The sequence below is a fragment of the Podarcis bocagei genome (genome assembly GCF_964188305.1).
Source record: "Podarcis bocagei genome assembly, chromosome: 10".
NCBI classification, from domain to species: domain Eukaryota; kingdom Metazoa; phylum Chordata; class Lepidosauria; order Squamata; family Lacertidae; genus Podarcis; species Podarcis bocagei.
The window spans coordinates 76005699-76018061 of NC_138135.1; the positions used below are offsets into that span (position 1 = coordinate 76005699).

Consider the following 12363-nt stretch of genomic DNA (forward strand, 5'->3'; position numbering starts at 1 on the left):
CTGTGAGGCTTCAGAGTAAACTCACTGTGGCGTGCAGGGATTCATGTGTCCTTAAGCACTATTCTATGTTGTTCTTTGGCTACTGTGAGTGCAGCATTTCAGGGAAATCGGTTTTAGAATGGTTTGATGTCTGTATGTGTTGTCAGAGAACAGAATTCCAAAGCAGGTTAAAGATAAAATATGAAGTAATCAATTATTTGATCATTACAGACAGTTTGAGATGTAGAGGTGGTTGTTTAAATGGGGTTGCTAAATAGGCCCCCTATACCCAGCCATTCCTTGAGGGGTGATCTGGCTATGTTGATGTATTAATTTGATCTACAGATTTGTGCTTGTTTTAAGAATGTGATTTTATTTTTTATTTTGTGCTGTTCTACCAGCATGCTCATCAAAAACCCAAAACTGAACAAACCATTAGCCAGAATAAGCCCCCATCCGGAAACGCCCTGATTCTTAATTATTTTAAGTGGGTTATATTTATATATAGTTAGCACCCCCACCCCCTGGGTTCCTATAGAGGAGGGGCAGGACGTAAACCAATAAATATATACAACTGAAATGCTTTGCACACCATGCTGAATACACTTGTTTCGTTTAGGCTACGGATAAAGCACGGCAATGACTGGGCAACTATTGGAGCTGCCCTCGGAAGAAGTGCTTCTTCAGTAAAAGACCGATGCAGGCTGATGAAGGACACCTGCAATACAGGTACAAGTATTACAACAATTGGCATTCCCAATGGATGCACAATTGACTTGCAGAAAGTGTATCTCATAATCTTCAAGACTGTACATCTCAGGATTGCTTTAGAAATTTGTTCTGTCATTACTAAATAGCTAAATAATTGATTCAAACTATTGGAGGACAGGGAGAGGAAATTGTTTATTTAATTTATATCCTGTCCTTCCTCCCTGAAGAAGGGTCAGATGTGCCTGTTTCAGGGACTCTGGGCAGCAGCATCTAGTGCATATTCTTCCCCAAGTCCACCAGCGTTTGTGTGGGAATCACCCATATCCCGCGAGCTTCCTCTGTGGTTGGAAACACCCTTGGCGGTAATGGCTCTGGCCCTAACTCGGAGACAAACAGCACATATAATTTAGGACTTTACACTTTTCAATGCACATATATTGGTTCTTGTACTAAACTTCTTCTGTCCCTTTACTGCCCATTCTTAAAATGTTGAAAGAACCTTTTGCATGTTTGCAAATGCTACAACAAATATACCTCTATAGAAGGTTGGCTAAATTGTAGATGTGATACAGGGAGCCTCCAGCCCATTACCAGGCTTCTAAAAGCACATTTCTCTCGAATAGGCTATGGGAGAGGTCAGAGCAGTTTAAGAACCTGAAGGTGTAGAGGGATTGCTGGAGTCAAACAGAGATAGATAAGAAAAAAAGGGCCCAAGCCAGTGTGGTGTAGTGGTTAGAGTGCAGGATTAGGGTCTGGGAGACGCTTGTTCAGATCCCCAAGGAGCTGTAAAGCTCACTGGGTAACCTTGGGATAGTGACTGTTTCTCAGCATAATGTACATCACAGGATGGTTGTGAGGATAAAATGGGGAGAGTCGTCTGCATGCCACTTTGAGCTTGAAGGATAGGCCATATATACATCTAATTTTTTATTTTTAAGGGAAACTGCTTTTCATTGCCATGTATTGTTCCCTACTTTTTTCCCCCTTCAGGGAAGTGGACAGAAGAAGAAGAAAAGAGACTGGCAGAAGTGGTACATGAATTAACCAGCACAGAGCCTGGGGACATTGTCACGCAAGGAGTGTCTTGGGCTGCTGTGGCAGAGCGAGTCGGGACGCGGTCTGAGAAGCAGTGCCGTTCCAAATGGCTCAACTACCTAAACTGGAAACAAAGTGGAGGCACCGAGTGGACTAAAGAAGATGAAATAAACCTAATCCTGAGGTTGTGCCATTTTCTTGGAAAGCACATCCAGGGATGAGGCAGCAGGGCTGGGGGGAATTTAAAAAGACAAAATCAACATCTCTGTCACTTTGATTTAATACCTTAGGCAACTCTTTAACAATGGCCGCTGCATTCCTTGTTCCCAGATACTTTAATCTTCTTGCTATGAAAGTATAAAGATTGAAATTATAGAATCATAGATTTGGAAGGGGCACCAAGGGTCATCTAGTCCAGCCCCCTGCAATGCAGGAATCTCAGCAAGAGCATCCAGGACAGATGGTCGCCCAGTCTCTGCTTTAAATCCTCCAAGGTTTTTCTGCTTCACCACACTGGGCAGTTACACTGCAGGCAGCCGACAATGTAAGCTTTGAGAGGAGAAGAGAAATCCTTGGACACTAAGGCTGCCTATTGTTACTAGTCATGATGGTTATACGCTGCTACCTTCAGACTTAGAGGTAGCCTGCCCCTGAATACTAGATGCAGGAGATCAAATCTGTGTGAGAGAGAGAGAGAGAGAGAGAGAGAGAGAGAGAGAGAGAGTTATTACCCTCAGACTCTGCTTGTGGACTTCCGAGATGTCTGGTTTGCCCCTGCAGGAGGGAATGCTGGAGAGGCTCTTGTCTGGGTTTAAGCCATTCACTCCCTCAGCCTTTTCAGGCTTTCGGCCTCCAGTGACGCTGCCCAAAAGGAGGCTTCTGTGATGTTGACCACAGTCCACCAGGAATCACTCTTGAGACCACGTGCCATTTGTTGCTGTGCAGTCTTACTAAATCTGATTAAAGCAGGATCTACATAACATTCCCTCTGCGCTGGAAGCTGCCTTCTCTAACACACACTTCTTTCCCATGTAATCCTGTCAGAATAGCAGAGCTAGAAGTATCTGATGAAAATGATATCAACTGGGATCTGCTGGCCGAAGGATGGAGCAGTGTGCGCTCACCCCAGTGGCTTCGTAGTAAATGGTGGACGATCAAAAGGCAGATCGCAAACCACAAAGAGGTTTCGTTTCCTGGTAAAGTATTAAAGGGTTACCTTACCTGCTTGCTGTTTGTTTGCTGGGAGGGTAGAAGAAAGTAGGAAATAACAGCGCTTGCATAGCCCTTAAGAGCGCTCCACCTGATTTCCATATCTTGTAATCCTTTCCACAGTCTTTTGAGGTAGTTCATTATTCTCCCCAAATTTTCAGATTGGAGGCTACAATTTTCTTAGAGTTCATTACAAAGGTGAGATTCAAACCTTCAACTTTTGTAGAGGTTCTTCCTCTAGGATTGCTGCTACTAATAGATGTAGCTTTCCCGAAAGAGGAGGGAGAAGACTTCATGCAGGAAACAGTAACAACAGAAGACTACTGGAGAAGCGTGTTGAGGACTAGACAGATAGGAGCTTTGAATAACCTATGCAGTTGTCCTAAGGCTGTTTTGTGCAGTTATCTCCCCAGCCATCCTAGTTTTCTAAGATAAGGTATTAATATTTTTTTATTAATTCCTGTGTTGACTCATTTGGTTTTTTTATTGCCTTTCTCTAGTTTCAGTGGTCCTGACACGGGTTACAAAATGCAACTAAAAACTTTGAAAAAGCAAAGGCATAAAGTGAAATCTTTATTTTAGGCTGGCTCTTGACATCTAGGACTGAGATTGTAGTGTTTTGAGGTTTTTGTGTTAGTTAAACTTCTCCTTATTTAAATGAATATTGCATGTATACATTTTCATAAAGTTTGTTTCCTTAAAAATAGTGCATGAACACACACTCATGCATACATACAAAGTAATTAGAATAAGGCAAATAACAAATTTAAATACATAAATAGATATTGAGGGACATCTAACTTTCAATGGGTGTACTTGTGAGTATGACAAATGTTGGACCCTACCCATAGCAGGGTGGTGACTCTCTTGTCTCTCAGGTTGTCAAAAGAAGTCTGCCACTCCCCAGTGCCATAGCTTGGCGGGGGTTAGCCAGGACTTTTGCCCTGGGTGATGCCTCTGGGGTGGGAGGTGCCTTTGAGGCTACTAGCCTACCTGCCATTGTACTGTCTGGGCTTCAGGCGGTGTGGCTCTCTGCTCTGTGGGTGAGTGACTGAGTGGGAAAGAGAAAGAAGAGAATGGAGTTGGCATGCATGCCCAGCCCTGGCCGTTCCTAAGAGTGAGCGACCCTCCTCCTTCCCCTTTCCCCAGTAAAGCCAAAGATGGGATCCCCGTCTAGTTTTGCAGCGGCGAGAGTCTTCTGAAGAAAGGTTCCCCATCTTATTTGCAAACAGTTCAGGAAGAGGATGTGGGCATACTGATAGATGTGCTTGCCTCTGACATTAGGAAGACTAGGTCCTTTTCATTTTGATTTGCCTGATGCACGAAGCTCTTTACTCAAGAGGTTTTTTTGCAGGGAATTAGTTTTAATAAAGTTCTCCTGAGGTTTGAACTCTTGTCATACACACAGCTTTATTCCAAACACTTCTCTCTGTCTTTTGCGTCTAGTAACATTCCGAGTGACCCTTTTGTTTCCCCATTTCAGTTCTTATAAAAGGTCTGAAACAGCTTCACGAAAGCCAGACGAACGCTGCAGGGCACCAGCTTTCAGAGACGAAACCTGTACCTGGGTTGGCAAATGCTCATTCCAGTTCTGGGGTTCAGCACGTGCAGATTCGAGTGGCTCGCTTGGATGAGAATTCAGGCAATTCTCCGAGCCCCATGGCAGCTTTGCAGATTCCAGTTCAGATTACCCATGTCTGTAAGTCCCTCTGATCCCTCGCTTGTTCCTCCTCCCTCCGATCATTGCCCTTCCTCAAATCAAGGGGTTTCCTGATTTTCAGAGAGAAGAGGATCTCTCTTTGGTCTGGCAAGAAGTTGGCCTGTAGGCTACCCCACACATAACATGCATATGCAGCCAAGACAGAACACAGTATGTACATCATGGTTTATGCGCCATCGCCATTCACGTGGCGCAAGCAGTGAATATGGGTAACCATAGCTATAGCCATGAGAATGTGAAAAGTTGGGCAGGCTTCTTGCGTTCAGGGAGGAAAAGGAAATGGCCTTTGGTTTGCTGTGGTTAGTGCTGACCTGTGTAAGGAAGGCAGTGGATTTCATGGCTATGTTATGCCACGCTGGTAGCTTCTAAGACGGTGGGGGTTGCTAGTGGGGGGTTTGTACCCCACCCTTTGGGATAAGGTTGCAGGGGATTCTAAGAGTGATATGGGAAGAAGGCAGAGGAGGGAAGCAAATGCAGCACTGCCAGTGATTTTTTAAATTTATTAAATGGGGGGGGTGTATCTTGCCCTCTCAGTATTGCTTTCCAGGCAGCTAATGCAAAAAGTGAAGATACAGAAAGTACTAGAGCACCTGATTGTTTTATAGCTGCTGCACAGCACATTATATTGAATATAATCTATTTAAGCACTGAAGATTTCATCCAGCAGAGGACAGTGCATGCAGCCAGCACCTTTGGAAGAATGCAGAAAATTGAGGTTGAAGGCCAGCTACTTCACCCGCATTCCTGCAGGCTGAACAAAGGCAGACTGTTGCTGCTGCTCACAAAATAGCCTGAAGACGCCAGAGTGATTTCCTCTACTGAAACTAAGCAGATTTGGCCTTGTCTCTGAACCACACATAAGCTGCTCAGAGCAGTGTGGAGGAAGAGAATCATAAACAAGGAAGGCACCCTTTTCCCACACAGTTCATGTATTGACACACATGCCCCTGCTTTTTCCCACGGCAATGAGATTTTATATCTGTATTTGTTAGTATGCTACTCGTGTGTAAGTAGTGATACCTTCTCTCCATGTTGAGCAGCAGACCAAAACCATTCAGGAGTTGGGGGCCTCTTTGGGCCACTTCAGATTGACCCCACAGTGAGAGTGAGCCATGAGATGTTCACACACAGCTGCTCACATGGATTTGGTGACACCCACCATGAGAGCCTGCCGGGGGTGGGGGGTGTTTGAGTTGAAAATGCTTGTTTTAAGTTTTAATTAATCTCCGTGTAGTTATCATATGTATATTTATCAACTGTTTTCCCAATGTACCGTATTTTTCGTCCCATAGGGCGCTCCGTCCCATAGGACGCACCTAGTTTTTTGGGGGGGAAATAAGGGGGGGGGAATTTCCCTTTATTTCCCCCCCCAAAACCAGGTTGGGGAAACCGAAACAGGTTGAGGAACAGCGGGATGGCGGCGCTGTGCCTCCCTGCTGTCCCCCAAGCTTGTGGTGCTGGCCGATGTCTGCCTGGCGCGTGGGGCGCTCTGCGCCTCGCGCACCGGGTGGCAGGCTGCTATCCACAGCGTGGGGAGCCCTGCGGGGAACTCCTGCAGGGCTCCCCACGCTGCGGATGTTTGCCCGGCGCGAGGGGCACTCTGCTTCAGGGCGCCCCTCGCGCCGGGCGGCAGGCTGCTATCCGCAACCTAGACAGCGCTGCGGAACCTCCCGCAGGGCTGCCTAGGCTGCGGATGTCTTCCTGAAGCCTGGAGAGCAAGAGGGGTCGGTGCACACAGACCCCTCTCGCTCTCCAAGCTTCAGCGAAAGCCTGCATTCGCCCCATAGGACGCACCCAGATTTCCCCTTCATTTTAGGAGGGGAAAAAGTGCGTCCTATAGGGCGAAAAATACGGTAATTAGTAGTAAACAAATTAGTGTTTCCCAGCTGAAGGATCACAACACTTAGAGAGGCTTATTTATGGCAAACAAACTGTTAAGATGCCCGCTAACTGCTTCGTTGTCCTGGCAGTCCACTGTAGCCTTTGTCTTTCAATACTAAATTATGTGATTGTCTATCAGTTAAATACACCTAGGGCGCTCTCTCTCTGTATATATTATTCATTCATTCATTCATTCATTCATTCATAAATAAATAAATAAATAAATAAATAAATAAATAGAGTATGTTTCTCCCTCTTACTCCCATAGCTTCTGCAGATTCCCCTGCTGCTTCTGTTGACTCTGAGACGATAACTCTAAATAGTGGGACACTGCAGACCTTTGAGATCCTGCCAGTAAGTTCTACAGATTCCACACCTATCTGGTTTGATGTTTTGTGTTTTTCAGACTTAAGTTTGAGGTAAGGAGCATCTCAATCGTGTCCTTATGGCAACATAAAGTATTATAAAATGTGTGAGGTTCAGTTAGCAGGATATTACAGCATAATATAACTGGAAGCTTTAAAATCATGCAAAACAACTTACTTTATGGTGTCACATTATCTGCATGCACCAGGGATGGGTAACTGGCTCCAGCCAGCCCTCCACTGGCCACTTTGGGCAGGCAAGTCAAACTTCAGAGGAAGAAACAGGAGCACTCTGAAAAGTAGGATTGCCATCCCTATGGCTGGACGACTGGCCAGTCTCTGATGGAGCACCTGGTTTCTGCAGGGCTATTGGGATTCTCATGGGAGAGTGTTGGATCACTCTGGAGTTTGGTCTGGTCCAGAAAGGTGCTTCTTATGTTCTCAGTGCTTGGAATCACGAAACAAAAGATGTCTTAATGTTATGACTTAACATTAAGAGGTCCTAATTATACATATCTTTCTTTTCGAAATGTAAAATGTATTAGTAGACCACTAAGATATTAGTAGTAGTAGTAGTAGTAGTAGTAGTAGTTGTTGTTGTTGTTGTTGTTGTTGTTGTTTTAAAGGCCATACAAACCTGAAGTCCACCTGTCCCTGTGTAAGGAAAATGATGGTGCTCCCTCTTCTCTTCCTTTAAGAGAATGTATCTTATGCAGGAGTCTCAACCCCAGTTGTCTGACAAGATAAATCAATAGGAAATGGGCATCCTTCATACCTCTTATCCCAGCTAGCTGGGTTAACTGGTAGATGCCAATGGTCAAATTCCAGAGATCCTGGCACATTTCAAAGCAAGGAGGGACTTGCCTTTCTATGCAAGAACACTTGCATTTCAGAGCCATGTAGTCTATTGAAGAGGGTTGGACTGGAACTCAGGAGACCAGGTTGAAATTCCTCCCTGACCATGAAGTCACCGGGTGCCCTTGGGATAGTCCCTGAACCAAGCCTATCTCACAGGATGGCTCTGAGGATAACATGGGTGGCTGCAGGCACTGCCTTGTTCTGCAGGATATGGACATTCTCCTTGTGGGGAGAAAGGAAGGACATGGGAGGCAGTTGTCCTACATTTCTAGGGTTATTTCAGTTCTGCTGCATTTAGGAACACAGTTTACGTTTTGAGTCTGACTTCCTCAGAGTCAATGTCCTTCATGAGTCAGTTGCAGAGCACCCTCCCATTGATCTTCTCCCTTCTTCTCTTGAGTCTTTCCATCTGCAGCCCACGGGGACTCCAGGAACGTACTTACTCCAGACAAGCTCCACCCAAGGCTTGCCTTTGACACTGACCACCAGCCCAACAGTGACCCTCACAGCTGCCACGGCACCAGCCTCACCAGACCAGATCATCGTCCACGCCTTATCCGTAGGTGTCTCAAAGGAGAAACTGGAGCGATAAAGGGCAGGGGGGGGGGCTTGGAATTGCTGCTAGTCAGCTGGAGCAGCTGTGCTGCATCAAACGAAATGCCAGTGCAGAACAGTTTTGACTTGAATGTATTTTCTCCGGTGAAAATCCTCTGCAGTGTTAGTTGTGCTAGTTGTGACAAGGGACAATGATTTATGGGAAGTCAAATCTTAAAATGGTGCCCATCATACCTTGGGGTTCAGCTTGATGGACTGTGGGAAGGGCATTGTGCGCACAGGTTGCATTCAGCAGCATCAGAGTTGTGGCCTGAATGGACAGAGCCTCAGACTGACCCTCGGGGTGAGTTCTACAGCCTTTGGAGCAGCGATGGCCCCTCAGTATCTCTCAGGTGTCCCACCCAAACCAATGCCAGCGTGCCACTCCGGAGGCGCCTGGTTGATCCCAACCCTTCTCATCTATTTCTGAAGCTTTTCCTCTGACAGACCCGTCTCTCCCAAGGAAGTCAGGGCTGTGCCTTCCCCACCCTTCACGATCACAATAAATGCACAGTAGTATGTGCTCATCTCTCAGATTTTGTTTATTGGTGTCTGGCATTACTTCTCACTATTTTGTAAAATATAATGATCAAGGGGGGTGAGAAAAACCAATCAATATACATTGAAATAATAAGATTGGAACATGACTAAATTTGTGTTTTTAAAGCCCCAAATATGAACGTCTGTGATAAGGCAGGTGTATAAGAGCATAACATAGAAGCCTTTGAACCGCCTGCGGGTTCCAGCCAGTAGCTCCTCTCACCCCACATCCTGCTCTCACAGGGGCCGCCCAATATCAATAGACTAGAAAGGGCTTTGGTCTCATTCAGCAAGGTTCTTCTTGGATTTAAAAAGCTCATAATTGGGAGAGGGGAGGGAGTTACAAGGCCCAGAGCCAAAAGGCTGGAGCACATTGTAAAACTCCCACTGTTAGTGCAATTTGGCTAATAGAAAAAACTTAATGTAAAGCTTATTTGTTGAGTATTTGAACATAACTTTTCAGGAAAATAGAGAAGATGTCAAGCTTTTTATGTGATTTAGTATATAGTGAAGAATGGGTAATTTTGTGTGCAATGTTACGATGTATGTATAGAATAATTTAAAATAAAATGCATAGTTGGTCCCCTTTCACCATTGCTGAAGGGGCATAATGAAGTCAGTCACAACACTATGTGGCACTTATCAATTTTGTGGCCATTTCTCACAGCCAGAACACTTGCTGAACACCGGTGACAATGTCACGGTACAGTGCCATGCACCAAGTGTCATAATCCGCACTGTTGCAGCAGAAGAGATTTCTCCCTCCGTAACCCAGGCAGAACTTGCTGTTGATTCAGACATTCAGCCAGTTAATCTGGTGGACCCTCCAGCGGCTCTGGAAGCAGACGCCTTTCCAGAGGACATCCATCACCCCAAGCTGGCTGTGGAAGGGCAGTCTGCATATAGCGAAGACGACTCCTCCAAATTTGGTGGCAGGAGTAGCAGTGAACTCATTGGCAGGGTCATGGCGAGAGCCGGAGGAGAGATTTTGCACACTGATATCAAGTGTGAAGAGGATTGTCGGTCTGACTTAGCTGGCACCTACGTTTCTGAGGTAAGGAAAGCAATACTTAGCAGCATGAGGATTTGGCACGTGGCTGGATCTGTAGCAGTTGTTTTTGAGGCTCAGCAAGTGCAACTTCATGCAACTCATCTTTGATATTTTAACCATGTTAAACAAACCTGCTTTGTGCTGGTACACTCATCTGAGAACTGACTGCAGCTTCCCGTGGAATGCGCACTCCATGGAAAACACCCAAGTTTGCAAATTGAGTTTGCGTGAAAGGGCCGCAAGAAACATTGAGAATTGCTTTTGGCCAATTTGTACAAGTTGCTTATGTATTTCTCCAAGGGGAGATCATCTTAAGGTGGGGCATTCTTGGCTCCTGTGTGCCCTTTGGTGTTCCTCATTGCTTCAGACAAAAGTGAGAGAAGTGCCAAACGTTCAGTGATGAGAACATGTGTGAGAATGGTCATGAACACACATGATCCTGGTTCAAGTACATATGTGTAGGGAGCAGGGAATGAAATGTCAGCACCTCTGAGCAACTTGAGAAGTGGGATAATATAATTCTAGAATATGCTTTGTTCAGCCCCTGCATCTGAGGTTAAAACGTCATCAAGTAGCAACATGGAGTGAGATGCCTGCCTGGGGAATATTGCTGGTTGAACTGGAATTGTGGTTTACATGGACTGATGGTCCAACTTCGTGTCAGGCAGCTCTTCAGTGAATCCATTTCCTAACACTTGCTGGCGGTTCAAAGAAACCAGCAATTCTCCTGGTGGCTTGTGGCTGTTAAAACACTCAGAAGTAAACTAAATAAACCTGCCCTTGAAAGCTCTGGGGAACTAGTCTCCTGTCCTCCACTGCCACTGTCCCAATCCCCCTCTCTCCCCCTTCCCCACCAACCCCTTTGCTTTCAGCTTACATCTGCTTTAGTTTAGCTCTTACACATCATTGTTACTTAAGCCCTGGCACTTTTATTCCGGGTGAGATAGGTGATGGATGCACTGGGAGGTCGTCTTCATTCTACTTTGTAAGTAAGTCCTCAGTCATCCTTGCAAATAAATCTAGTAATTGCTCTGCCACAGTTCACAACTAAGAGACAAAGCATTTTGCTGTTAAAAAATTGCCATCCTCCACCCACAGTGGTTCATTCAAAGCAAGCCATTTTGCACAGCACTTCATTTATTTGCTATTGTGGACTTTCTTTTTTAAAGCATGTTTCTGTTCTGTAAACACTACTTGAAAAATGCTGGTTTTCACACAGGATCTTAGTTCTCCAACGACAGAAGAACAAGTTGAGGCGTCTCCCATGGATGACACCGTCCTCATTGTACCTTCACCCCATGGCTTTATCCAGACATCAGATGACATAGACAGCGAATCCGTTTTGCCCCTAACAACACTAACAGGTAACTCGTGAGGTTGACACAGCAGACTGTTTTTTAAAAAGTTCAAATTTCCTGTGTGTGAAGCAATGCTGTTTCCGAGTGATTCTTGTGAGAAGCTCAATGTAACTGGACCAGTTTCCCACTATGGGAACAAGCCTGTCCAGCCCTCTGGATTGTATGCTGCCCTCTCTGACCATGTCATACAAGAGATTCTGAAATCTTCCAGGTTAGAATCAAGTGCATTTTCCCCATGTCTGGATGGGGGCGATTTTAACTTCTTCTAACTATTGCTAGTTGAAATAAACGAGGCTATCAAACCGTGGTTTGACTAGGATTCCTTACTAACTAGTTGTGGAACTGGGGCTTTTTCCTCTGTGCTCATACAGCTGAGGAACTGTGCTTAGTTCTAAAGCAGCTTTCCATCATTCCTAGGGAGGGAGAAAGAAAAGAGAGCCCAAGCCCCAAGCTTCTTCCTGTGATACTCAGGTAGCTTACAAAGAGCAGTGGGATCACACTTGCAATGGCAGTCGTGCTTTGAGCAAAACATTTCTGGAAAGTCACAAGGGGACTTTCCAGAGCCACTGTTACCGCGGTACAGGAAACTAAGACTATATTGATGTGAATAAAGCAACAAAAAGAATTATGCTGAAACCTCGCTGCACATGCCACCGATTCAGATCCCCAAACAGCCAGAGTTTGTCTACTTCTTTACTTGTGCTTTCCTGGTCGGCCACATCCATTTTGGGGCAGAAACCATGGTGGGAGGCAGGAGAGATCACAGAAATGCTCCCCATGGGAATGAATAGAATGGAATGAATGGAAATTGTTATGCAAATGCTCACATCATGAATGATTTCCAGGGAACACATAGTGTTCGGTAAGCAGGACCTGCATGTACAGTGGTACCTTAGTTTACGAACTCAATCCATTCCAGAAGTCCATTCTTAAACCAAAGCGTTCTTAAACCAAGGCATGCTTTCCCATAGCAGCGGGGGACTCAATTTACAAATGGAACACACTCAACAGGAAGCGGAACATGTTGTTTTTCCAGGGCAAAGTTCACAAACCAAAACACCT

At 45.4% G+C, this 12363-nt stretch overlaps 1 protein-coding gene across 3 annotated transcripts in view; it reads left to right on the forward strand.

Annotated features, from left to right (window-relative positions):
• DMTF1 (cyclin D binding myb like transcription factor 1) overlaps window positions 1-12363 on the forward strand; it is a 31128-nt gene that overhangs the window by 17456 nt on the left and 1309 nt on the right. For all 3 annotated transcript variants that reach the window (XM_081210716.1, XM_081210717.1, XM_081210715.1), the window contains 8 exons: window positions 599-708; window positions 1681-1909; window positions 2770-2921; window positions 4418-4633; window positions 6804-6889; window positions 8159-8317; window positions 9560-9946; window positions 11163-11307. In XM_081210716.1, the coding sequence (XP_081066842.1) occupies window positions 599-708; window positions 1681-1909; window positions 2770-2921; window positions 4418-4633; window positions 6804-6889; window positions 8159-8317; window positions 9560-9946; window positions 11163-11307 (1484 nt within the window). The remainder of the gene's footprint in view (window positions 1-598; window positions 709-1680; window positions 1910-2769; window positions 2922-4417; window positions 4634-6803; window positions 6890-8158; window positions 8318-9559; window positions 9947-11162; window positions 11308-12363) is intronic.